This window comes from Artemia sp. Qi Xiang Cuo, chromosome 1, assembly GCF_049724085.1.
Source record: "Artemia sp. Qi Xiang Cuo chromosome 1, ASM4972408v1, whole genome shotgun sequence".
NCBI classification, from domain to species: Eukaryota; Metazoa; Arthropoda; class Branchiopoda; order Anostraca; family Artemiidae; genus Artemia; species Artemia sp. Qi Xiang Cuo.
This window is the reverse complement of record NC_142794.1, coordinates 56,551,891-56,577,211: the sequence shown is the minus strand read 5'-3', so window position 1 is coordinate 56,577,211 and position 25,321 is coordinate 56,551,891. Positions and strand designations below refer to the sequence as shown.

The window sequence follows — 25,321 nt, the reverse complement described above, 5'->3', positions numbered from 1 at the left end:
ATAAAAAAAAACTTTTGTATATACAAAACTCAGCTACTTGTTAAATTCAAAGTCTTTTAATTGATGACTAAAGTCTTACTGCCTTGGATTTCTTGGTTTGTTAAGGCTAGGTTACATTAAGTTAACTGCTTTTAAGTTTAGGTAAGGTTAGCGTGGCCGGCCAAGACTTCACAAGATTTTTTATTTATTTTTTTTCGCTTTATTCATTTTAAAATGACTCACGCTGCTGATACAAACGAACTAGCACACAAAAATAGTCCTGTTCACCTTTAACAAAAGAAAAAAATAATGGCCAGCATACATATACCACTTTCATTTCTCATTCAGTCACCAATTAAAGGACTTAGAATTTACCAAGTAGATGAGCTAATTCTATGCAAAATTGCTTTTGTATTTATTTTTCTTACTCAGTCACCAATTAAAAAACTTGGAATTTACACAAGTAGCTGAGTTTGTTCAATGCAAAAGTGTTTTTTTTTTTTTTGATAGTCAGTCACCAATTAAAACACTTGGAATTTACCATTTAGCTGAGTTTGTTCTATGCAAAAGTGCTTTTTCAAATTAATTTTTGATACCCGGTAACAAATTAAAAGATTTGAAATTTACAAAGAAACTGATTTTATTCTATGTAAAAGTGTCTTTTTTGTTAATTTTTGATACTCAGTCACCAATTAAAAAACTTGTAATATACCAAGTAGCTGATTTTGTTCTATGCAAAAGTGCTTTCTTGTTAATTTTTGATACTCACTCACCAATTAAAAGGCTTGGAATTTACCAAGAAACTGAGTTTGTTGTATACGAAAGTGTTTTTTTTATTGATTTTTGATACTCAATCACCAATTAAAAGACTTAGAATTTATCAAGTAGCTGAGTTTGTTCTATGGAAAAGCATTTTTTTTTAATTTTTGATATTCAGTCAATAGTTAAAAGACTTGGAGTTTACCATGTAGCTGAGATTGTTCTTTGCAAAAGTGCTTTTTTATTAATTTTCGATAATCTGTCACGAATTAAAAAATATGGAATGCTTTTTTATTAACTTTTGATACGCAGTCACCAATTAAAAGGCTTGAAATTTACCAAGTAGCTGAGTTTGTTCTATGCAAAAGTGATTTTGTATTAATTTTTGATACTAAATCACCGATTAAAAGGCTTGAAATTTACCATGTAGCTGACTTATATGCAAAAGTGCTTTGTTATTAATTTTTGATACTCATTCACCAATTAAAAGACTTGGAATTTACCAAGTAGTGAGTTTGTTCCATACAAAAGTGCTTTTTTACTACTACTTTTTGATTCTCAGTCACCAATTAAAAGACTTGAAAAATAACAAGTGGCTGAATTTCTTTTAGGCAAAAGTGTTTTTTTTATTAAGTTTTGATACTAAATCATCAATTAAAATTACTTGGAATTTACCAGGTAGTTGAGTTTGTTCTATGCAAAAGTACTTTTTTATAAGTTTTTGATACTCAGTCACCAATTGAAAGACTTGGAATCTACTAAGTAGCTGAGTTTGTTCTATACAAATGTGCTTTTTTGTTAATTTTTTATACTCGGTCACCAATTAAGAGATATAGAATTTACTATGTACCTTAGTTTTATCTATTAAAAAGTACATTTTTATTAAATTTTTTATACACTGTTATCAATTAAAAGATTTGGAAATTACCAAGTAGCTGAGTTTGTTCTAAGAAAAAGTGTTGTTTTTAGTAATTTTTGATGCTCAGTCACCAATTAAAAAACTTAGAATCCACCAAGCACCAAGCACCTTAATTTGTTCTATGCAAAAGTGCTTTTTTATTAATTTTTGATACTCAGATACCAAATAAAAGACTTGGAATTTACTATGTAGCCGAGTTTGATCTATGCAAAACTGCTTTTTTGTTTTTTTTTAAGAAGAAAGAAAGATTTATTGAAAAAAAAAACATATCAACAAAAAATTATTACTTCCGCCCCTAAAAGGCAAAGCTTGTCTGTGGGGGAGGAAGAGAAAACAAGATCCTTAAAACAAAGAACACTTGGCCACCGATACCACTAATACCATCACACTAAACAATAAACACAAAATAATATCATACATTATACTTCCTCTGGGACCATCATATCAACAGAACCTCCACAATAAATAAATCAATCAATCAATCAAAACTCATATTCAGCAAAAAGCAGTTCCTTAATGATTTTTCTAAAAATATTGGGGTCACCAATAGCCTTAATATAACTATTCAAACTATTCCATTTCCGTGTACCTCTATAAAAAACAGAAAAACATGAACGAGAAGATATACCTCTAGGTACACAGAAGTTCGCACTACTCCTTGTATCGTGAGAATGAACAGTAGACCTAATGGACAATAAATCACCAAAACAACGAGGCTGAACATCCTGCTGCAGTCCAAAAATAAACCACAATACATAGAATTCACGAAGGCCTGCAGCCGGCAAAATTTTTAAAGTTGTGTAAATTTCTCAAACAGATCTACGCGGAGACCTACTGACTAAAATTCTGACTTCATTATTTTGTAGAACTCTTATTGGTTTAAGGATAGAAGAAAACGTAGAGAACCAAATACTCGAGCAGTAAAGTATATGTAAGTTTTTTAAAGGAAAATAATGGTAGTGGTGTACATATTGGGGAAAACAATGTTGAGGTTTCTTCATTATACTGTGATTTCTTGCAAAGACTTTGCTACTTGAAGTGACATGTTGCTTAAAACATAAAGTTTTATCTATTACCATCACAAGGTATTTAAAAGACGCAGTCCGTTTTATAACGCTATTGGGCATATCTAATTCCTTGATCCATGGCTAAAAGTTAAATGATCGGAGAAAATAATAAAGTTAGACTTAGCCATGTTAATCCTTAATTTATTTACCCTCATCCTTGCTATAATTCTATTAACTGATTCCTTCATGGAAATCTGCAGCAGCTCCGCTGTCTTAGCTGTGCTAATGGCTGTTGTGTCATCAGCAAAAAGTGAAACTGTTTCATTAGTCGGGTTTACCGTTAGTTCATTTATTCTATAGCAAAAATTATTCAGACAATTTGGTAAATCATTAATAAATATCAAGAATAATATAGGACCGAGAACTGATCCTTGCGGAACACTTATTTCAATACGCTTTTTTTTCGGAAGAAGAATCATTTAGTTGGACATACTGATAACGATTACTTAAAAAACTTCTTAGAAAATTTAATGATTTACCCCTTATACCATACACCTTACCCTTCTTAAGTAGAAGTTATTGATCCACAGTGTCGAAAGCTTTCATGAGATCTAAAAATATAGCAACTATTTTAAAACCTTTATTTAATGCATCCATAATAATAGTTGTCAAACAAATCATCGCCTGTTCCGTTGTCCTTTTTCTATGGAACCCAAATTGTGTCTCTACCAGTAACTTATGATTCTCCAAAAAACTCATCATTCTAATGCTAACACACTTCTCTAAAACACGGGAAATGATGGGTAAAACAGATATCGGTCTATAGTTTCCTGGGTCATTTTGAATACCACCCTTATGAAATGGGGTTATACGGGCAACTTTAAAACAGTCTGGGAATTTTCCTTGACGAAAACACTCACTAATTGACCCACATAAAACATCAGTTATAACAAGAAAATGCATTTAAGTGCTTTTAAAATAATATGATCGCTTACAGATGGATTACTACGCAACCCATAAATAATTTTTTTTAATTTCATCAACCGTTAGAAGTCTAAGGTGAAGAGATACATCAATGGGGTCCCTCAGTAAGAACTCGAACGTTGAATCACCACTATCAGGTACAACTGACATAGCTAAATTCAGACCAATATTTGAAAAATAACTCTGAAATTCATTGCATATGTCATTTTCAGAATTCAAAGTCTTTCCCATTACACTTACTAATTCATCAGGTACACTGTTTATTTTTAATCCAATCACTTCTTTTATTAGTCCCCAGGTTTTCTTAGGGCATCCTTCGACCTTCTTAAACTTCTTCTCAAAATATTTGTTTTTTTCATTTCTTAAAATTGTATTCAACCTATTTCGATAAATTTTATATAATTGCTTATTTTCTTGTGTCGGGTTAATTATTTGAGCTCTAAACAATTAATAAATTATTTGAGCTTGTTAATGTTTGATACTCAGTCATCAATTAAAAGACTTAGAATTTACCAAGTACGTGAGTTTATTCTATGCAAAAGTGTTTTTTTATTAATTTTTGATACTCAGACATCAATTGAAAGACTTGGAAATTACCAAGTAGCTGATTTTGTTCTAAGAAAAAGTGTTGTTTTTAGTAATTTTTCATGCTCAGTTACCCATTAAAAAACTTAAAGAATCAACCAAGCACCAAGTAGCTTAGATTGTTCTATGCAAAAGTACCTTTTTATTAATTTTTGATGCTCAGACATCAATTAAAAGACTTGGAATTTACCAAGTAGCTGAGTTTGTTCTATGCAAAAGAGCTTTTTATTAACTTTTGATACTCAATCATCAATTAAAAGGCTTGTAATTTACCACGTAGATGAGTTAGTTGTATGCAAAAGTACTTTTTTATTAATTTTTGATATTCGGTCACCAATTAAAAGAATTTGAATTTGCCAAGTAGCTGAATTTGTTCGATGCAAAAGTGTTTTTATTAATATTTGATACTCAGTCACCAATTAAAAGTTTTGGAATTTACATAGTAGCTGAGTTTGTTCTATGCAAAAGTGCTTTTTTATCAATTTTTTTAAATTAATTTTTTATACAAACTTACTAATTAAAAGCTTTGGAAATTAGCAAGTAGCTGAATTTGTTCTATGCAAAAGTGATTATTTATTAATTTTTGATACTCAGTCACCAATTAAAAGATTTGGAATTTACCAAGTTGCTGAGTTTGTTCTATGTAAAAGTGTTTTTTTATTAATTTTTGATACTAAGTCACCAATTAAAAGACTTGAAATTTACCATTTAGCTGAGTTGTTTTTATTCAAAAGTGCTGTTTTATTACTTTTTGATACTGAATCACCAATTAAAAGACTTGTTGAAAAATTCTAAGTTCAAAAAAATTCTAGGTCTAAAACAAAAGTTGGGGGGGGGTCATTGGGATCCTGGGGGGGACAAGGGATCCTGGATGGAAATGTGAGGCCCCAAACTCATATGCAAGCCCGGTAATGGAAAACCGACGTGCTGAGGATCATTACATTACGAAAATGATACCTACCCGATTGAAGTCATTAAAACTTTTTGAGATCGAAAAGTGTCTATAACCATCAAAAGAGTATGTCTGTCCAACAAGCATCTCAAATCACCGTGGTATGTATATTCTCGGGATGATGCAAAAAGGTAAATAATTTGTTACGATGTAGGGAGGCTTAACACCAGTTGGTCACAGTCCAACATGAATGATTACGCATACCATATAACACATCATTCTTGAAATTCTCGAAAGAAAAAAAATAAAAAAATAAAAAAAATCTAAGTAAGAAAAATCAACGTTAGGGCCCATGAAGGGGAACTCAAGGCCCCCTAAAGGGACATGGTGCCCTGGAAGGCGAGTGGGGGATTCGGGGGCTCTGGTGGAGGACGTTCGGTTCTGGATGGAATGTGGGGGCCCAAATTCATCCGCAAGGCCCGGTAATCGAAAACTGGTGTGCTCAGGACCATTGCATTACAAGAATGATACCTGACTGGTTGTAGTCATAATCAATTATCAAAAATCAATAATCCGTTCGATACTTCTATATTACAAAAAGATCTCTACCAATTTTATATTAGAATTCATATCAAAACTTCGTTTATTAGACAACATGTTACTTCAAACTCACTTCAATTATTGAACAACATACTTAGCAAATGAAACTCACGATATTACAGAAAGAATATCTGACATGCAATTCCAAGAATTTGCCTTATCAACTGGAAGTAGAGATAACGCCATATGTGCCGTATGGTTGGTACTGGCTGCTCAAAATGATAGGATACCTGGGCACTTGTAACGGTAGGCTATTTTGGAGGTACTGTTTGCTCGGAATGACAGGGGTACAGGTCGCTCGGACTGCATACACCCATACTACTTTTGGCTAAAAAAATATGATTCTAAGTTTGAAGTTGCTCAGAAAATAATTTTTCAATGTTGTGGAATTGCTAACCAGCCCTGCCAACACTTAATTTCTTAAGCCTCTAAACAAATCGTACCTGACTTTTTTAATCTGTAGGTAAATCACTAGGATAAAGACCGTCATTCCAATAGGTAAAGCTTTCTCGCTCTTTCTACTAATAATTTAATGTGGGATGGTCACGGAGTTTTCAAAGCATTTTTAATATATATTCATATGCAGCTCTAACATGCCTGTCTTCGTAACTGTATCGCCCTTCAAACCTTGTGGGTGTGTTTTCTGATGCAGACCACACACTCTCTTGTAATGCTGCAGCTGGAGGGGCTGTAACTTTTCAGCCGCTTTTCCATCCTAAGTCTATGCTTTATATCCTGTTCCTGGTAAGATTTATGTACTGAATGTTCTTTTATGTAATTTTAGGTTTTAATTCTCTTAATCGTTGAACTTCTAAAAAATTCTGATACGACTACTTTGTCTCCATTAATTATCTTATTAACAAAATTATTTTAACTTCCATTATCCGCTGGAAAAAATCCAAAATCGTTTATTTTATTTATGACTTTCAGTTCCTCGTAAGTAAACTTAACTTTATAATTTCCTTTCCCATTACTTTCCTTTAAAACTAAAAATAACCACGTTTTTCATCATTCAAGTTTTTTCTTTTTTCATTTGGCAATATTTTGTTATTTTGCGGTGTACTAATGACTAATGCAATATCATCTGCAAATGATTATAATTTTTGGGTCACTAGACTACAAAGTTACTTTAGTGAATTCTTGCTTTAAAGATTTTCCTAATCTTTAATCTTTCAGATTAAATAAAAAAATTGACGTTAAACAATTTGTAGGAACTCAAAAAACGATTAGTTGGCTTTTAAGCTTTTAATATAAAAGAATTTAACTTTTGTTTAGCTAAAAAAGACAGCCGGGTGGACAATTCTATTAGTCAGATGAGTGGGCCAAACCAAGTTAAATATACTGCTGAAGAATAATATACATTCAAGGCCATATCCAGGGGGTCGGGGGGTTTGTGTCCCCCCCAAAAAAATTTTGCCTGGCTTTTAAAAACTTAAAAAAACATAAAACAAGCTTTCCATGCGTTTTTTAAGTTTTTTTGAAAAATCCCCCCCCCCCGAAAAAATACTGGACGTGCCCTAATATTCATTACATTGGTATCATAGGCAGCGCAATAGCGCTGCCTAAGTAAAAATCGATGTTGGCACAATGTATTATTTTTTTTCTCTACCCAGGCACTTCGTATCGAAGGAGTTGTCGTAGAAACTTCAAAAAGGGCTCATTCGATTGGTAATTGGAGTGGCTAGTGCCGTTTTTAACAGTCGAAAGTGATTGGAAGGCAACTAGCACCCCCACGCCCATCATTCCCCCAAACATATCCAATCAAAATTTTGGTCAGCTTAGTTGATTTCCAGATACAAAATATGTTTTTGAGGAGGACACTCTCCCATAACCCACGGGGCAAGGGTTTTAAATTATGTCCTGGGGGCATGTAAGGTTCTTATAGAAGGTGTTTTCGTAGAAACTACAAAAAAGACTCAGTCGATTTGAAATTCAAAGGGCTAGTACCTTTTTTAATAGTCGAAAGTGATTGGAGGGCAACTAGCCCCCCCCCACACCCATCATTTCCCCAAACAAATCCAATCGAAATTTTGAGATATCCATTTTGTTCAGCGTAGTTGATTTCCAGATAGAAAATAGGTTTTTGAGGAGGACACTCCCCCACAACCCTCGGGGCAAGGGTTTTAAGTTATGCCCTGAGGGCATATAAGAACGATGTTGGCACAAAGTATTATTTTTTATTTTTTTTTCCTTTAGAGCAGGACAATTCGTATCGAAGAAGTTGTCGTAGAAACTTCGAAAAGGGCTCATTCAATTGAAAATTGGAGTGGCTCTTGCCCTTTTTAATAGTCGAAAGTGATAGGAAGGCAACTAACACCCCTTCCACGCCCACCATTTCCTGGAGCACATCCAATCAAAATTTTGAGATAGATATTTTGTTCAGCGTAGTTGATTTCAAGATAGAAATTATGTTTTTGAGGTGGACACTTCCCCAGAGCCTTCAGGGCAAGGGTTGTAAGTTATGCCCTTGGTTGTATAAGGTTTTTATAGAAGGTGTTGTCGTAGAAACTTCAAAAAAGGCTCATTCGATTGGAAATTCAAAGGGCTTGTGCCTTTTTTAATAGTCGAAAGGGATTGGAGGGCAACTAGCCCTCCCCCCGCCATGCCCATCATTCCCCTAAACACATCCAATCAACATTTTAAGATGATCATTTTGTTCAGCGTAGTTGAGTTTAAGGTTGAAAAAACGTTTTTGAGGAGAAAATTCTCCCACAACCTTCGGGGCAAGAGTTGAGGTTTATGTAATGAGGGCAAATGAAAACGATGTTGGTAAAATGTGTTATTTATTATTTTTGTTACTTTGGAGAAGACCACCTGGTATCGAAGAAGTTGTCGTAGAAACTTGAAAAAGGGCTCATTCAATTGGAAATTAGAGTGGCTTGTGAACTTTTTAATAGTCGACAGTGATTGGGAGGCAACTAATACCCCTTCCACGCCCACCATTTCCCAAAACACATCCCAATCAAAATTTTGAGATAGCCATTTTCTTCAACGTAGTTGATTTCCAAATAGAAATTAGATTTTTGAGAAGGACACTCCCCACAGCCTTCAGGGCAATGGTTGTAAGTTATGCCCTGGGGGCATATAAGATTTTTATAGAAGGTGTTGTCATAGGAACTTCAAAAAAGGCTCATTCGATTGGAAATTCAAAGGGCTATTGCCCTTTTTGATAGTCGAAAGTGATTGGAGGGCAACTAACCCCCCTCGCACGCCCACCATTTCCCAAAACACATCCAATCAAAATTTTGAAATAGCTATTTTATTCAGCATAGTTTTAAGTTCTGTAAATTAGATCTTTGAGGATGACAACCCCTTCTTAGCCCTCAGGGCAAGGGTTGTAAGTTATTCCCTGGGGGCATATAAGGTTTTTATTGAACGCGTTGTCGTACAAGCTTCAAAAATGGCTCATTCGATTAGAAATTGAAATGGCTAGTGCCCTTTTTAATAGTCGTAAGTAATTGGAAGGCAACTAACACCCCTTCTATGCCCTCCATTTCTGCAAACACATCCAATCAAAATTTTGAGATAGCCATTTTGTTCCACGCAGTTAAAAGTTCAGGAAATTTTGACCAGGACACTCCCCCCAAAGTCTTCTGGGCAAGGTTTATAAGTTATGCCCTGGGGTATATAAGTTTTTATTGAAATCTTTGTCGTAAAAACTTGAAAAAAGGCTCATTCGATTGGAAATTGAAAGGGCTAGTGCCGTTTTTAATAGTCGAAAGTGATTGGAGAGCAACTAACCCCCCTCTCACCCCCACCTTTCCCCCAAACACATCCAATCAAAACTTTTAGATATCTATTTTGTTTCACGCAGTTTAAAATTCAGGAAATTATACCTTTGAGCAGGACAGTCCCCCCACAGTCTTCAGGGCAACGGTTATACGTTATGCACTGGGGTATATAAGTTTTTATTGAAAACTTTGTTGTAGAAACTTGAAAAAGAGCTCTTTCGATTCGAAATTCAAAGGGCTAGTGCCCTTTTAAACAGTTGAAAGTGATTTGAGGGCAACTAGCCCCCTTCTCATGCCCACCTTTTTCCCAAACCCATCCAATCAAAATGTTTAGATAGCCATTTTATTCGTCGTAGTTGAAAGTTTTGGAAATTAGGTCTTTAAGGATGACAACCTTCCCCCCCCACACCTCTCAGGGCAAGGGTTGTAAGTTATGCCCTGGGGGTATGTAAGGTTTTTATAGAAAGCAATGTTATAAAAACTTCAAAAAGGGCTCACTCGATTGGAAGTTGAAAGGCCTAGAGCTCTTTTTAATAGTCGGAAGTGATTAAAGGACAATTAAAATCCCTCTCACGCCCATCATTTCCCCAAACATATGCAATCAAAATTTTGAGATATGCATTTTGTTCAAGGTAGTCAAAAGTTCTAGAAATTAGGTCTTTTTGGATGATAAACCCTTCAGAGCCTTCAGTGTAAGGGTTGTAAGTTCTGCCCTGGGGTCATATAAGGTTTTTATAGCTAGAGTTGTCGTAAAAACTTCAGAAGGGACTCATTCAATTGGGAATTGACAGGGCTTGTGCCCTTTGTAATAGTCGAAAGTGATTGGAGGGTAACTAACCACCCTCTCACGCGCACCATTCCCCTAAGCACATCCAATTAAAATTTTCAGATAGCCATTTTGTTAAACGTAGTAGAAAGTTCTTGAAATTAGGTCTTTGTGAGAGATACCCCCCCCCCCCCCAGCCGTCAGAACAAGGGCTATTAGCTATGCCCTTGGGACATATAAGGTTTTTATTTAAAGCGTTGTCGTAGAAACTTAAAAAGGGCTCATTTGATTGGAAATTGAAAGGGCTAGTGCTTTTTTTTAATAGTTGTAAGTGATGGGAGAGTGACTAACGCCCCTCTCACGCCCACCATTTTCCCAAACACATCCAATCAAAATTTTGAGATAGCCATTTTGTTTAACGAAACTGAAAGTCCTGGAAATTATGTCTTAGAGGATGAAATTACCCTCACAGCCCATAGGGTAAGGGTTGTAATTTATTTCCTGGGGGCATATAAGGTGTAGGCTTTAAATTTTTATAGTAAAGATCGATGTGGGTATAATGTATGATTTTTATTTAGACCAGGGCACTTCGTATCGAAGGAGTTATCTTAGGAACTTCAGAAAGGGCTCATTTGATAGAAAATAGAAAGGGCTGATGCCCTTTTAATAGTCGAAAGTGATTGGAGGGAAACTAATCCCCCTCCCACGCCCACCCTCCCATTTGCCTTTATGTTTTAAGACTAAATGTTGCCTTAGGATTAAATCAAAATGCACTGTGTTAATGCTAATTCCCAATAAGGCCTCTCAGCAGAATCCCAAGAACGACTGAGGGTATTATGTTCAAACTTTCGGGAATATTTCTGCTCTTAAAATTTAACCAAGTCAAAATAGCGTAAGTGTATCCAAGCTATAAAAAAAGTAAGCAGATTTTTTGCGAATGGTATCAAGTTTTCCATTTCAGGTTAACTAGAGGAGGTATGAAACGAAATTAAACACTACTATTTGTGTCAAGATTTTTATAAGGGTATGTGTTGTTAAAAATTGCTGAAAATTTTTCTCCAGCATACAAATAGATGACCAAACTATAAAGTCTTAAAAAACCGAAAGGATTTAAAGTATTATTTTCGTCTTCAATAAAAAGACTGTGTCCATATAAAACAAACAGAAATTAATTTAAAAAACTTTTTCCACAAAGTGAGTTTTTCAAAGAAAAGTAAAGAACTCCATTGAACAAAAAATGAGCAAAAATAAAATCAAATAATCTACGAAGCGTGAAACTACCGCAAATCAGCATCGATAAATAAATGAAACCCAAAACTAACAGAAATTACAATAAATAAGTGAGTCAAACTCAAAACGAGTAGAATTTAACATAAGTTGGGCTAAAAACCCCTATGCCTTCCCAAGGCCAGGACATAATTTGCACTTTACTGAAAAAAATACAAATGAATGTGCATTGTCAGTTTAATATACATATACTGTTATTTAGTAATCAAAATGTTAATATTATTTTATTTATTAAAATTATTAAAGTAAGAACATTTATATTTTTTCAGTAAAGTGCAAATTATGTTCTGGCCTTGGGAAGGCATAGTGGTTTTGATCCAACAAAACTGTGGATGCTATCATTTTCGTAACAAATATCCCGCAAAAATTTACACATGAAATGTACAATTAAATAAATTTTCTGTGGTAGCTCGTTAATTTTGAGATGGTAATGCCGTCTGAGTGAATCAAGTTGCATCTACTTCTATTTGATCCTAAGGAACAACTTTAGCAATAGGTGTTTCAGAATATACACTTCGCTTCTTTTACTTTCATTTTCTTTAATGTTTATTCTATGTCTAAGGAACCTTTAAAGTTCAAAGCTGCAATGATATGATACCAGCTATTGCTCTTACCAAAATACAGTTTTGCTCTCTTTCAGCTCAAAATATTCGAAGTTGTTCGAGATGTCGTGCTGAACTTGGGAGACTTATAAATAGAGGCTCGTCTTGCAAATCTTGTGGTTTGAAAGTTTGTAAAAATTGTAGAAGGCCTGGAATTAAAGCGAACGATTGGTCTTGCGTCGTTTGTCATATGAATATGTAAGTTTTTTTGTTTTTTTTTAATTATTTATATTTTTTAACATGATCTATTGTAACAGAAATACGATCGATATCCTGCTTGTCTTTTAAATAGGTCCTCATCTTAGATTTGCGCATATACCAACCTTCATCTGAAGGAACAAACAGATGACTTCGGTGGTAATAATTGAAAAAAAAGTATTTCTGATGGAGGTAAAGAGCGAGGTTGAAACTTAAAACTAACATAAATCATTGCTTTGCATTTTGTGCAGCATGTATCTACAAAACAGGTCCAAATAAATTGATTCGTTATATCCAAATAAATATATCCCTATATTTGTAGAATTCTGAAAAACTAGCGCTTTTGGGAAATTGAGCTTGCTTGAGTCTTTTTTAAAGAATTAAAATTATATAGGCCTACTAGAATTTGATGATTTCAAGGTCAGAAAAAGATTATTGAGAGCCTTATAAAAAAAAATCTGCAGGCTACTTGAGGACTTTTGTACTCCCAATTCTGTTTTGTTGCGTCGATCTTGTGTTTTCAGCAAAGCGCTAGTTTTTGTAGATTCAGCAAATATAAAGAAATATCTTGAGTCAGTTTGTTTGAACTAGTTTTACAGATATATGTTGAATAAACTGCCAACCAATAGTTTTTATTCGTTTTAAATTTCAATTTTGCTCTTTACTTCCATCAGAAAAACATTATTTTTGGTCATTTTAAATTATTTTGGTCATTTTAAGTTTTTGAAACATACAGAATTAACCTTAGTAGAAGGGCCCTAATGACTCCGATCAGTACATAATTTATGCATGTTTTTATGGTTTTTGTCACTGAGACAAAAACCATATCTAGGACTCGAGGGGAGAGGATTTCCGAGAAATTGATTGTGTAACCTAACCTAACCTAGAAGGGCCCTAATGACTCCGATCAGTACATAATTTATGCATGTTTTTATGGTTTTTGTCACTGAGAATAAAAAAACAGGATTTTTCTCACTTTGATGTATTTTCATGGTTTATTAATGTTTAACCTGTTAAGTTCAATTTATTTGTTGATTTTCGTCCAGAAGAATTGTCTCTGGGCGAAGTTTGCACATGCGCATTGACGGTGGGGAGAATGTTTTGATCTAGGACTCGAAGGGGAAGTGAATTTCCGAGAACTTGATTTACATAATCTTTGGGGAGAATGTATTGATTCACGAAAGGGGAATTAATTTGTTGTTTCTAAGGGGAATTATTGATTCAAGAAGGGGAATTTATTTGTTGTTTCTAAGGGGAATTATTGATTCACGAAAGGGAATTAGAAATGACATCACTTGTTTCCAAGGAACTATGCGGGACTCTAAAGAGATAAACTAATATTCTATTTTTAAATATGACTTTTCAGGTCATTAGACTTAGCGATAAATTGATATTCTATCGAATCCATAATAGTGTTACCAAGAACATCTTAGAGATGAAGAGATTAACGCGGGAGATGGTTTCCTAGGAATTTCAAATGTGACAGTGCAGGGATGTCAAAACAAAAGGAACACGCAGAAATTACGTTTAGAGATTATTTGGGCGAAACCGTTTTGAGACATTTTAGAAGATGATTTACGCGAAACCGTTTGAGGCATTTTAGACGATGATTTAGAAGAGGATTTAAGGGTGAAACTCTGTGGTCGTTACAATACACAAGTTTCATTTGAACAGTGTTGTGAGGTCCCCTACCCCAACAACCCCCCATACCCCAACCCCAAAGGGCCCCAACCCCCCTACCCCAACCCCGAAGGAACCCCCGGCCTCCCAAAGGCCCCCGGTCCCACAATGCCTCCCCCCGGGCCTCCAAAGGGCCCCTGAGCCCCCAAAGAGCCCCAGGGCCCCTTAAAGGCTCCCAAATGCCCACCGGGGCCCCAAAGAGCCCCCCAACTTTTTTGCCCCCCATTTTTTTTATACTTTTTTATTTAAGCATTTGAGACACAGAAGGGTCCCATCCCCCTAACTTTTGGCTCCCCATCCTACCATTAGTGTTTTGTTGTAGTTTACCTTGTCACAGTTACATTCTTTTGATTTTTCAAAGATCTTTTGGATTTCTTTCGTTGAAATGCAAGAGTTGGAATATTTCAATAGTGTTTTGTCGTGGTTTACCTTGTCACAATTACATTCTCTTAATTTTTCAAAGTTCATTTTGGATTTCTTTCATTGAAAAGCAAGAATTGGAATATTTCAGTAGTGTTTTGTTGTGGTTTACCTTGTCACACTTACATTTTCTTGAATTTTCAAAGTTCATTTCGAATTTCTTTCATTGAAATGCAACAGTTGGAATATTTCAGTAGTGTTTTATCGTGGTTTATCTTGTAACAGTTAAATTCTCTTGATTTTTCAAAGTCCATTTTGGATTTCTTTCGTTGAAATGCAAGAGTTGGATTATTTCAGTAGTGTTTTGTCGTGGTTTTACCTTGTCACAGTTACATTCTTTTGATTTTTCAAAGTTCATTTTGAATTTCTTTCGTTGAAATGCAAGTGTTTTGTCGTGGTTTACCTTGTCACACTTACATTCTCATGATTGTTCAAAGTTCATTTTGGGTTTCTTTCATTGGAATGCAGGAGTTGGAATATTTCAGTAGTGTTTTTTCATGGTTTACTTTGTCACAGTTACATTCTCATGATTTTTCAAATTTCATTTTGGATTTCTTTCATTGAAATGCAAGAGTTGGAGTATTTCAGTAGTGTTTTGTTGTGGTTTACCTTGTCACAGTTACATTCTCTTGATTTTTCAAAGTTCATTTTGAATTTCTTTCGTTGAAATAATCCTTTGGAGGTTAGCCTACGTACGCGCGCGTACGTAGGCTAACCTAACCTAACTTAACCTAACCTAACTTAATCTAGCCTAACCTAACTTAATCTAGCCTAACCTAACCTAACTTGCCGGAAAATCCCCCCAGGTCGACTTTGTACCATGTTTAACCTAAGTTTACCATGGCTAACCTAACCTAACTTAATCTAGCCTAACCTAACCATACTCGCCGGAAAATCCCCCCAGGTCGACTTTGTACCATGTTTAACCTAACTGTACCATGGCTAACCTAACTTAACCTAACCAAACTTAATCTAGCCTAACCTAACCGAACCATACTCGCCGGAAACTCCCCCCAGGTCTACTTTGTACCATTTTTTAGTTAGGCTAGGTTGGCTTATCATGAGCGCCCATGATAAGCTTAACCTAACCTAAACTAAACATGATGAAATGTTTCTATTTATTTATTAATATTTATTTATACCCAACCTAACCTATGGTTTAGGAGGTTAATGAACCTAACTTAAATGTAGAGAAACCCCTTAAACATGGGGAAATGTTTCTATTTATTTATTAATATTTCTTTATACTTAACCTAACCTAACCTATGGTTTTGGAAGTTAGATGAACGTAACTTAAACACAGAGAATGCTAACTTTGAAAGAAAACTTGTTAAAAACATGTAACTACTAAGAGAAATTTGATACTGTAATATAAAAGTTTGTTAGTATTATGAAAAAGTTGTTACATCGATTAGAAGACTGGTTAGTGTTAAGCAAAACTTGCTACTTGTGACAGAAAAATTGTTTATCATCAACGAAAAAATTGTTAATTCCAAGAAAAACATGGTATGTTTGACTTAAAGCTTGTTATTTGTAACAGATAACTTGTTATCATAATGAAAATTGCTATTTCCAAGAAAAAAATTGGTATCTTTGAGAGAAAACTTGCAAGCTCAAGCTGAAACGTGTTATCACTGATGAAAAAATGTGACTTCCAAGAGAAATTGGGGTGTGTTAAGTAAATGTTTGTTAGTATTAAGGAAAAAGTTGTTACTTCGAAGAGAAGATTTGTTATCTTTAACGGAAAACTTGGTGCTGTTAGAAGAAATTCGCTACTTCTAAGAAAAATTTGTTATCTTTGCTGGACAACTTGCTAGTTCTAACAGAAATTAAGTTATCAGTGTCAAAAATTTTTTAATTTTAAGAAAGAATTGGTATCTTTGACAGAAAACTTGCTACTTCTGACAGAAAACTTGTTATCACAATCAAAAAATTGTTAACAATGACGAAAAATTTGGTATCTTTGACATAAAACTTGTTAGCTCTAACAGAAAATTTGTTATCACTGACGGAAAATTTTTACTTCTAAGAGAAATTTGATAGGTGTAATTAAAACTCTGTTAGTGTTAAGGAAAATTGTTACTTTGATGAGAAAATTTGTAAGTGTTAAGGAAAACTTGCTACTTTTGACTAAAAACTTTTTATCATGAACGGAAATAAATTATGCTTTTTAAGTATAATTATGCTTTTTGATATTTTTAAGTAGAAGTTTGTTAGTATTGTGGAAAAAGTTGTTGATTCGATGAGAAAATTTGTTAGTGTTAATAAAACTCTGTTAGTGTTAAGGAAAAAGTTGTTACTTTGATGAGAAAATTTGTTAGTGTGAAAGTAAAAATTGCTACTTCAGACAAAAAACTTGCTCTCATAAACTTTTTATCTTCATTGGAAAATAATCACAATCATAGTATAACTTTTCCTATCTTCTACGGAAAAATTTAGAACATAACTTTAAATTTTTTAATGTCTTTGAGAAAAATCAGAACTGAAGTGGAAGTTTTTTTTTATTTTCATTTGAAAAAATTAGAATCGAACTGTAACTAATTTCTCTTTCATTGAGAAAATTCAGAAGAGAACTTGAACTTTTCTTCACTTCATTGAGCAAAATATAGAATTAAAGTGAAACTTTTTATCTTCATTGAAAATATTCACAACTAAGGTATAACTTTTTCTATCTTCTATGGAAAAATTTAGAATAGAACTTTAAATTTTTATGTCTTTGAGAAAAAATCAGAACTGAAGTGGAAGCTTTCTATTTTCTTGAAAAAATTAGAATTGATCTGCAACTTTTTTTTTTTCATTGAGAAAATTCAGAAGAGAACTTGACATTTTCGTCACTTCGCGTTGAAAACTCAGAATTAATGTGAAGCTTTTCTCTTCTTAGGGGAAAATATTCTGAAGAGAACTTTAAATTTTTTCATCTCTTTGAGAAAAATCGGAACTGAATTTAAGAAAATTTAGAATTAAAATGAAACTTTTTATCTTCATGGGAAAATAAACACAATCATAGTATAACTTTTCCTATCTTCTACGGAAAAATTTAGTATAGAACTTTAAATGTTTTATGTCTTTGAGAAAAATCAGAACTGAAGTGGTTGTTTTCTATGGTAAACCCCGATAAAACACTACTGAAATAATCTAACTCTTGCATTTCAATGAAAGAAATCCAAAATGAGCTTTGAAAAATCAAGAGAATGTAAGTGTGACAAGTTAAACCACGACAAAAAAATACTGAAATATTCCAACTCTTGCATTTCAACGAAAGAAAATCCAAAATGAACTTTAAAAAAATCAAGAGAATGTAACTGTGACAAGGTAAACCACAGTAAAACACTACTGAAATATTCCAACTCTTGCAATCCAACGAAAGAAATCCAAATGAACTTTGAAAAATCAATAAAATATAACTGTGTCCAGGTAAAGCACAACAAAACACATTTCAATGAAAGAAATCCACAATGAACTTTGAAAAATCAAGAGTATGTAACTCTGACACGGTAAACCACGACAAAAAGCTACTGAAATAATCCAACTGTTTTATTTAAATGAAAGCAATTCAAAATGAAATTAGAAAAATCATTTGTATCTAACTTTGACATGGAAAACTATGACAAAACACTTTTGACATAATCCAACTCTTTCATTTCAACGACAGAAATTATAAAATGAACTTTGAAAAATCAAATGAATATAAGTGTGAAAAGTTAAACCACAACAAAACACTACTGAAATATTCCAACTCTTGCATTTCAATGAAAGAAATCCAAAATGAACTTTGAAAAATTTAAAAATCAAGAGAATGTAACTGTGACAAGGTAAACCACGACAAAACACTACCGAAATAATCCAACTCTTGCATTTCAACGAAAGAAATCCAAAATGAACTTTGAAAAATCAAGAGAATGTAACTGTGACAAGATAAACCACAACAAAACACTACTGAAATATTCCAACTCTTGCTTTTCAATGAAAGAAATCCAAAATGAACTTTGAAAAATTGAAAAAACAAGAGAATGTAACTGTGACAAGGTAAACCACGACAAAACACTACTGAAATATTCAAACTCTTGCATTTCAATGAAAGAAATCCAAACTGAACTTTGAAAAATCAATAGAATGTAAGTGTGATAAGTTAAACCACGACTAAACACTACTGAAATATTCCAACTCTTGCATTTCAACGAAAGAAATCCAAATGAACTTTGAAAAATCAAGAAAATGTAAATGTGTCAAGGTAAACCACAACAAAACACTACTGAAATATTCCAACTCTTGCTTTTCAGTGAAAGGAATCCAAAATGAACTTTGAAAAATCAAGAGAATGTAACTTTGACAAGGTAAAACCACGACAAAACACTACTGAAATATTCCAACTCTTGCATTTCACGAAAGAAGTTCAAAATGAACTTCGAAAAATCAAGAGAATGTAACTGTGACAAGGTAAAACCACGACAAAATACTACTGAAATATTTCAACTCTTACGTTTCAACACAAGAAATTCAAAATGAACTTTGAAACATCAAGAGAATGTAACAGTGATAAGGTAAACCACGACAAGACACTACTGAAATATTCCAACTCTTGTATTTCAACGAAAAAAATCCAAAATGAACTTTGAAAGATCAAGAGGATGTAACTGTGACAAGGTAAACAAAAACAAAATATTACTGAAATATTCCAACTCTTGCATTTCAAGGAAAGAAATCCAGAATGAGCTTTGAAAAATCAAGAGAATGTATGTGTGACAAGGTAAACCACGACAAAACACTACTGAAATATTCCAACTCTTGCATTTCAACGAAAGAAATTCCAAAATGAACTTTGAAAAATCAATAGAATGTAACTGTGACAAGGTAAACCACAACAAAACACTACTGAAATATTCCAACTCTTGCTTTTCAATGAAAGAAATCCAAAATGAACTTTGAAAAATTTAAAAATCAAGAGAATGTAACTGTGACAAGGTAAACCACGACAAAACACTACCGAAATAATCCAACTATTGCTTTTCAACGAAAGAAATCCAAAATGAACTTTGAAAAATCAAGAGAATGTAACTGTGACAAGATAAAGCACAACAAAACACTACTGAAATATTCCAACTCTTGCTTTTCAATGAAAGAAATCCAAAATGAACTTTGAAAAATTGAAAAATCAAGAGAATGTAAGTGTGACAAGGTAAACTACGACAAAACACTACTGAAATATTCCAACTCTTGCATTTCAACGAAATAAATCCAAATGAACTTTGAAAAATCAAGAAAATGTAAATGTGTCAAGGTAAACCACAACAAAACACTACTGAAATATTCCAACTCTTGCTTTTCAGTGAAAGGAATCCAAAATGAACTTTGAAAAATCAAGAGAATTTAACTTTGACAAGGTAAACCACGACAAAACACTACTGAAATAATCCAACTCTTGCATTTCAAGGAAAGAAATTCAAAATGAACTTTGAAAAATCAAGAGAATGTAACTGTGACAAGGTAAAACCACGACAAAATACTACTGAAATATTCCAACTCTTGCATTTCAACAAAAGAAATTCAAAATGAATTTTGAAACATCAAGAGAATGTAACTGTGACAAGGTAAACCACGACAAGACACTACTGAAATATTCCAACTCTTTCATTTCAACGAAAGAATTTCAAATTGAACTTTGAAAGAACAAGAGAATGTAACCATAACAAGGTAAACCACGACAAAACACTCTGAAATATTCCAACTCTTGCATTTCAATGAAAGAAATCCAAAATGAACTTTGAAAAATTAAGAGAATGTATTTGTGACAAGGTAAACCACGACAAAACACTATTGAAATATTCCAACTCTTGCATTTCAACGAAAGAAGTTCAAAATGAACTTTGAAACATCAAGAGAATGTAACTGTAACATGGTAAACCACGACAAAACACTATTGAAATATTCCAACTCTTGCATTTCAAGGAAAGAAATCCAAAATGAACTTTGAAAAATCATGAGAATGTAAGTGTGACAAGGTAAACCACAATAAAACACTACTGAAATATTCCAACTCTTGCATTTCAACGAAAGAAATTCAAAATGAGCTTTGAAAAATCAAGAGAATGTAACTGTGAAAAGGTAAACCACGGCAAAACACTACTGAAATAATCCAACTCTTGCATTTCAATGAAAGAAATTCAAAATGAACTTTGAAAAATTAAGAGAATGTAACTATGACAAGGTAAACCACGACAAAACACTACTGAAATAATCCAACTCTTGCATTTCAAGGAAAGAAATCCAAAATGAACTTTGAAAAATTAAGAGAATGTAACTGTGACCAGGTAAACCATGACAAAACACTACTGAAATATTCCAACTCTTGCATTTCAACGAAAGAAATACAAAATGAACTTTGAAAAATCAAAAGAATGTAACTGTGACAAGGTAAAACCACGACAAAACACTACTGAAATAATCCAACTCTTGCATTTCAACGATAGAAATCCAAAATGAACTTTGAAAAATCAAGAGAATGTAACTGTGACAAGGTAAACCACGACTTCGATAGAATATCAATTTATCGCTAAGTCTAATGACCTGAGAAGTCGTATTTAAAAATAGAATATTAATTTATCTCTTTAGAGTCCCGCATAATTCCTAGGAAACAAGTGATGTCATTTATAATTCCCTTTCGTGAATCAATAATTCCCCTTAGAAACATCAAATTAATTCTCCTTTCTTGAATATATAATTTCCCTTAGAAACAACAAATAAATTCCACTTTCTTGAATCAATAATTCCCCTTAGAAACAACAAATTAATTCCACTTTCGTGAATTAATACATTCTCCCCACCGATTATGTAAATCAAGTTCTCGGAAATTCACTTCCAACTAGAGTCCTAGATCAAAACATTCTCCCCACCGTCAATGCGCATGTGCAAACTTCGCGCGGAATCAATTCTCCTGGACGAACACCAACAAATCAATTGACCTTGACAGGTTAGACATTAATAAACCATGAAAATACATCAAAGTGAGAAAAATCCTGTTTTTTTATTCTCAGTGACAAAAACCATAAATACATGTATAAATTATGTACTGATCGGAGTCAATAGGACCCTTCTAGGTTAGGTTAGGTTACGCAATCAATTTCTCGGAAATCCTCTCCCCTCGAGTCCTAGATCAAAACATTCTCCCCACTGTCAATGCGCATGTGCAAACTTCGCCCGGAGACAATTCTCCTGGACGAACACCAACAAATCAATTGACCTTGACAGGTTAAACATTAATAAACCATGAAAATACATCAAAGTGAGAAAAATCCTGTTTTTTTATTCTCAGTGACAAAAACCATAAAAACATGCATAAATTATGTACTGATCGGAGTCATTAGGGCCCTTCTACTAACCTTGCAAAAACGTATTTGTCTAACTTTGTGGAGATGCTGAAAAATTTAGCATGGGTTTTTGTTAAAATAGGGTATTAAATGTAGGTTTTAATTCTCACCTCTCTTAAAATTTTCCACAAAAAAATTTTGCAATTTTTTCACGTAAAGATTCCAAAGGGTGTATTGTTATCGGTATCTTCGAGAAGTTGCAGATAAAAAAAACTGCTCAACTACTTATAAATTATTGTTTTATATGAGCATATAGAGATCTGGGTAAACCGAAGGACATTAGAACAATTTTGATGAATAGTGAATCTAATTTACAGCAATCCGTGTTATTATTGTTATAATATTTCTGCCGCACTCCTGTAAAGAATTTTCAAATTCTCATAAAAAATTACTTCCGCTATTTTTGGCTTCGTGGAATTCAACGCTTAATAGAGCTGATCATCATAATCATATTATTATGGAAAAACAACGTTAAAAGAGAGAGAGGGGGGGGGGTAAAGTCTAATTGCCAAAATTTTCTTGATTACATATTTTGACGCTGCCATTTTGTCTTACTTCCCCGTTTGCGCTGGAAAAGAGGAATAAAAAAATATGACAAACTAGGATATTAAGCTCTTTTCAAAATTTCTGAAAATATGATTTCACAATTTATTTTTGCTATTTGGATAAGCATAAATAGTATTCATCCTTGTTTTGTTTACATTAGACACACTTTTCTCTGGATCCATCTTTGACGTATCAATAAAAAGTATTTTAATTTGTTTGTCATGTTGTAGCAAACATTTAAGCAAACATTGGAAGTTATATTTACGTTTATTTATTCATCACTTTGTTGTCGTGGAAACTGAATAGTTTCTTCAAAAATTTCAGAATATCATTGTAATAAAATAGAATGATATATATAAATTTCCTGTGTTCAAAATTTGTGCTACAGTCTGTTCTTCAAAATCAAAAAAAGTTCATTGAAATATTTTTCATGGTTACAGAGAAAAGTGCTCTTAAATGTACAAAAAATAGATATCGGAAAATTCAAATTAAAATCTTGGTTTAAAAAAAATAATGGTCTAGATTTTTTAACTTTACTATATTATTTTGCTTATGTTTTATTTATTTAATTTTTCTTTTTTTTAAATGTTTAATTTTTTTAATTATTTAAAATCAAATAAGGTTTACATTTTCTAAAAATAAATAATGGTCAGAAATTCTTAAATGAGGTGTCAAATGAAACAGGACAACAGTATAATAAAATAATATTAAAAACTGAAAATCCTAAATTTTTACCATTTATGTCATCCAACCCTATCCAATCAAGAAATGATATGAAAAGTTATATGGTACCTGTTGGGGCTCTGTCTCTTTTTCTTTTCAGATAAAAAAATCTATTTTTTTTATTAGATTTGCTTATAGTATAATTTGAAAGTACAAGCAAAATTCTCCTTGAAAAGACAGTCGTTTCACAATAAGTAAAGTTTTGGTTAAAATCTATATCTGTCCGGCTGATCTTGTTCATTGAAAGATAATGTTATACCTAAAGTCCAGTTTGATTTGAACTCTTATTTATTGGATTGGTTCATGCCTTTCTGGGGTCCATCCCATCACAAGTTTTTCTTTTATTAAAATAGTGATTTTGTTTTTTAGTTCCCTTTTAGACCTCAGAGTTCGTTTCGTTAGACTTCAAAGTCTATGTTTCTATGTTAATGGCTTGAGTTTTGTTGGAGTTGACATTAGAAAATAAATGTGAGTTATTTTCTACAATCTACGAGATTTTTCCCCGAACCCTGACGGGGTAGGAAAAGAGTTACCGAGAAGTACCGTCATTATGAAATTGCCCATGGTCCGTCATAATTTCATAAACGAAAATTCGTTTATGAAAATTCAATTCGAGTGTTTTTCACTTTTTGAAAGTTTTCTAAGTGTGTTTTCTTAATTTTTGAAAAATTTTCTTCCTTCTAAACAGTTTTCTTTAGCAGTTTAAAGAAGAAAAATGGCTAATCCCTACAAGTTGACCCCAATACACCTCACCCGTTCACCAGTGCAGCGCTTTGAGGGCGGTTTCAGCAATTACATAAATGTTGAAAGTATTACTGACGCTAAAAACTACTTATGCTTCAAGATTCTTTTCAATAAGTAGACAGACAGGAAAAACCAATCCCAAGAAAAAATATTCTTTTATGCTGAAAACATGTTTAACAATTAATGTCGGTGGTTCAGTGGTTTGAAATGACCATGGTCCACACGTTCCTCGAGATATACTTTTTAACCGTAGGATGCCACTTGAGACATGAAGGCACCTTATTTCTCAAGATTGAAGGCTAAGTTTCTAAATGTGATCTAACAATACTGTTAAAGTCATATATATATTTTAAGCGTATGCGTCTGAAATGCCCATCTTTCTCAAGTTACTTGAGATACACTTTTCAGGTATTGGTTGGCGGCTGAGGCATGAAGGTACCTTATTTTCTAGGACTGAAATCTAAGTTTCTTAAAACGATCTAACATTAGTAACAAAAGCTGATATATTTTAATCGTTTGTGTCTGAAATGCCCATGGTCCACAAGTTACTCGATATATACTTTTGAGCCATAGGATGGCGCTTTAGACATGAAAGTACCTTGTTTCTCAAGATTAAAACCTAAGTCTCTTAAAATGATCTTTTTTAAGTAGCCTAAAAATAGGGAAATTTAACATCATAATGCAAAAAGAATTTTTTTAATGAAACAATATCAGATTAAACATTACATGTTAGTATTATCATTGAACAACTTAGGATGTTTAGAAGCTGTTCCGGTAAAATAATTCCTCATCTCCTCTATTGACAGCGCAGTTATTCTCTTCTCTTACTTTGTAGCCACTGCAATATTTACTGTTCCAAATTCACTGTTTCAGTCAAACGCTAGCTTTTATGATTCTAAAGACATTAGAAATTATCACCTGTTAATTTGTTTTAGCTAGTTTTATAGATATATCTTGTTTAATCTGCGAAGCAGCGTTTTTTTCGTTTCATGCTTCAGCTTCACGTTTGACTTTCGTAAGAAAAATTTGTATTTTATTAAATTAATCCTTACACTTGGATACCCTGTAAGCTTTGAAGAATTCTTAAATACCTTAATTTTTGTTAAAAACAAACGCCATAATGAAATGTGTTTGTGTTTTGCATTAATTTGGACGTTACTTAAATTAAAAACAAATGATTTGTTCGAATGAAAGTAAAGGGTGACATTCAAAATTTAAACAAATAGAAATTATTCCGTATATGTGGGCATGGGTACCCTCTCCTTAATTCTCGATCCTTCTTGTGAGGTTTTGAAGCGATTTACTGACATTTATAAGCAAAGATCAGCCTATAGGGATAATTTGAAGCTGAAATTTCGGAAGGGTACCTACCTTCCAAGAAATTTTGATTTTGTTAGACTCCAGGATGAGAATTCGAGAGAAGCTTTCCAGGAACAGTTGAATACTAAACTGGAGAGTTTAAACTTTGAAAATGTAGTAGGTGGATGGAATACTTATAGGAAAACAATTTATGAAGTTGCTGATGGTGTCTTAGT

The 25,321-nt window shown here is 33.1% G+C and overlaps 1 protein-coding gene across 1 annotated transcript in view; it reads left to right on the top strand.

Annotated features, from left to right (window-relative positions):
• Positions 1–12,170: 12,170 nt before the first annotated feature.
• LOC148956506 (uncharacterized) overlaps positions 12,171–25,321 on the top strand; it is a 397,828-nt gene continuing 384,677 nt past the window's right edge. The window contains exon 1 of the mRNA XM_089108420.1: positions 12,171–12,309. Within this exon, the coding sequence (XP_088964546.1) occupies positions 12,302–12,309 (8 nt within the window). The 5' untranslated portion in view covers positions 12,171–12,301. The remainder of the gene's footprint in view (positions 12,310–25,321) is intronic.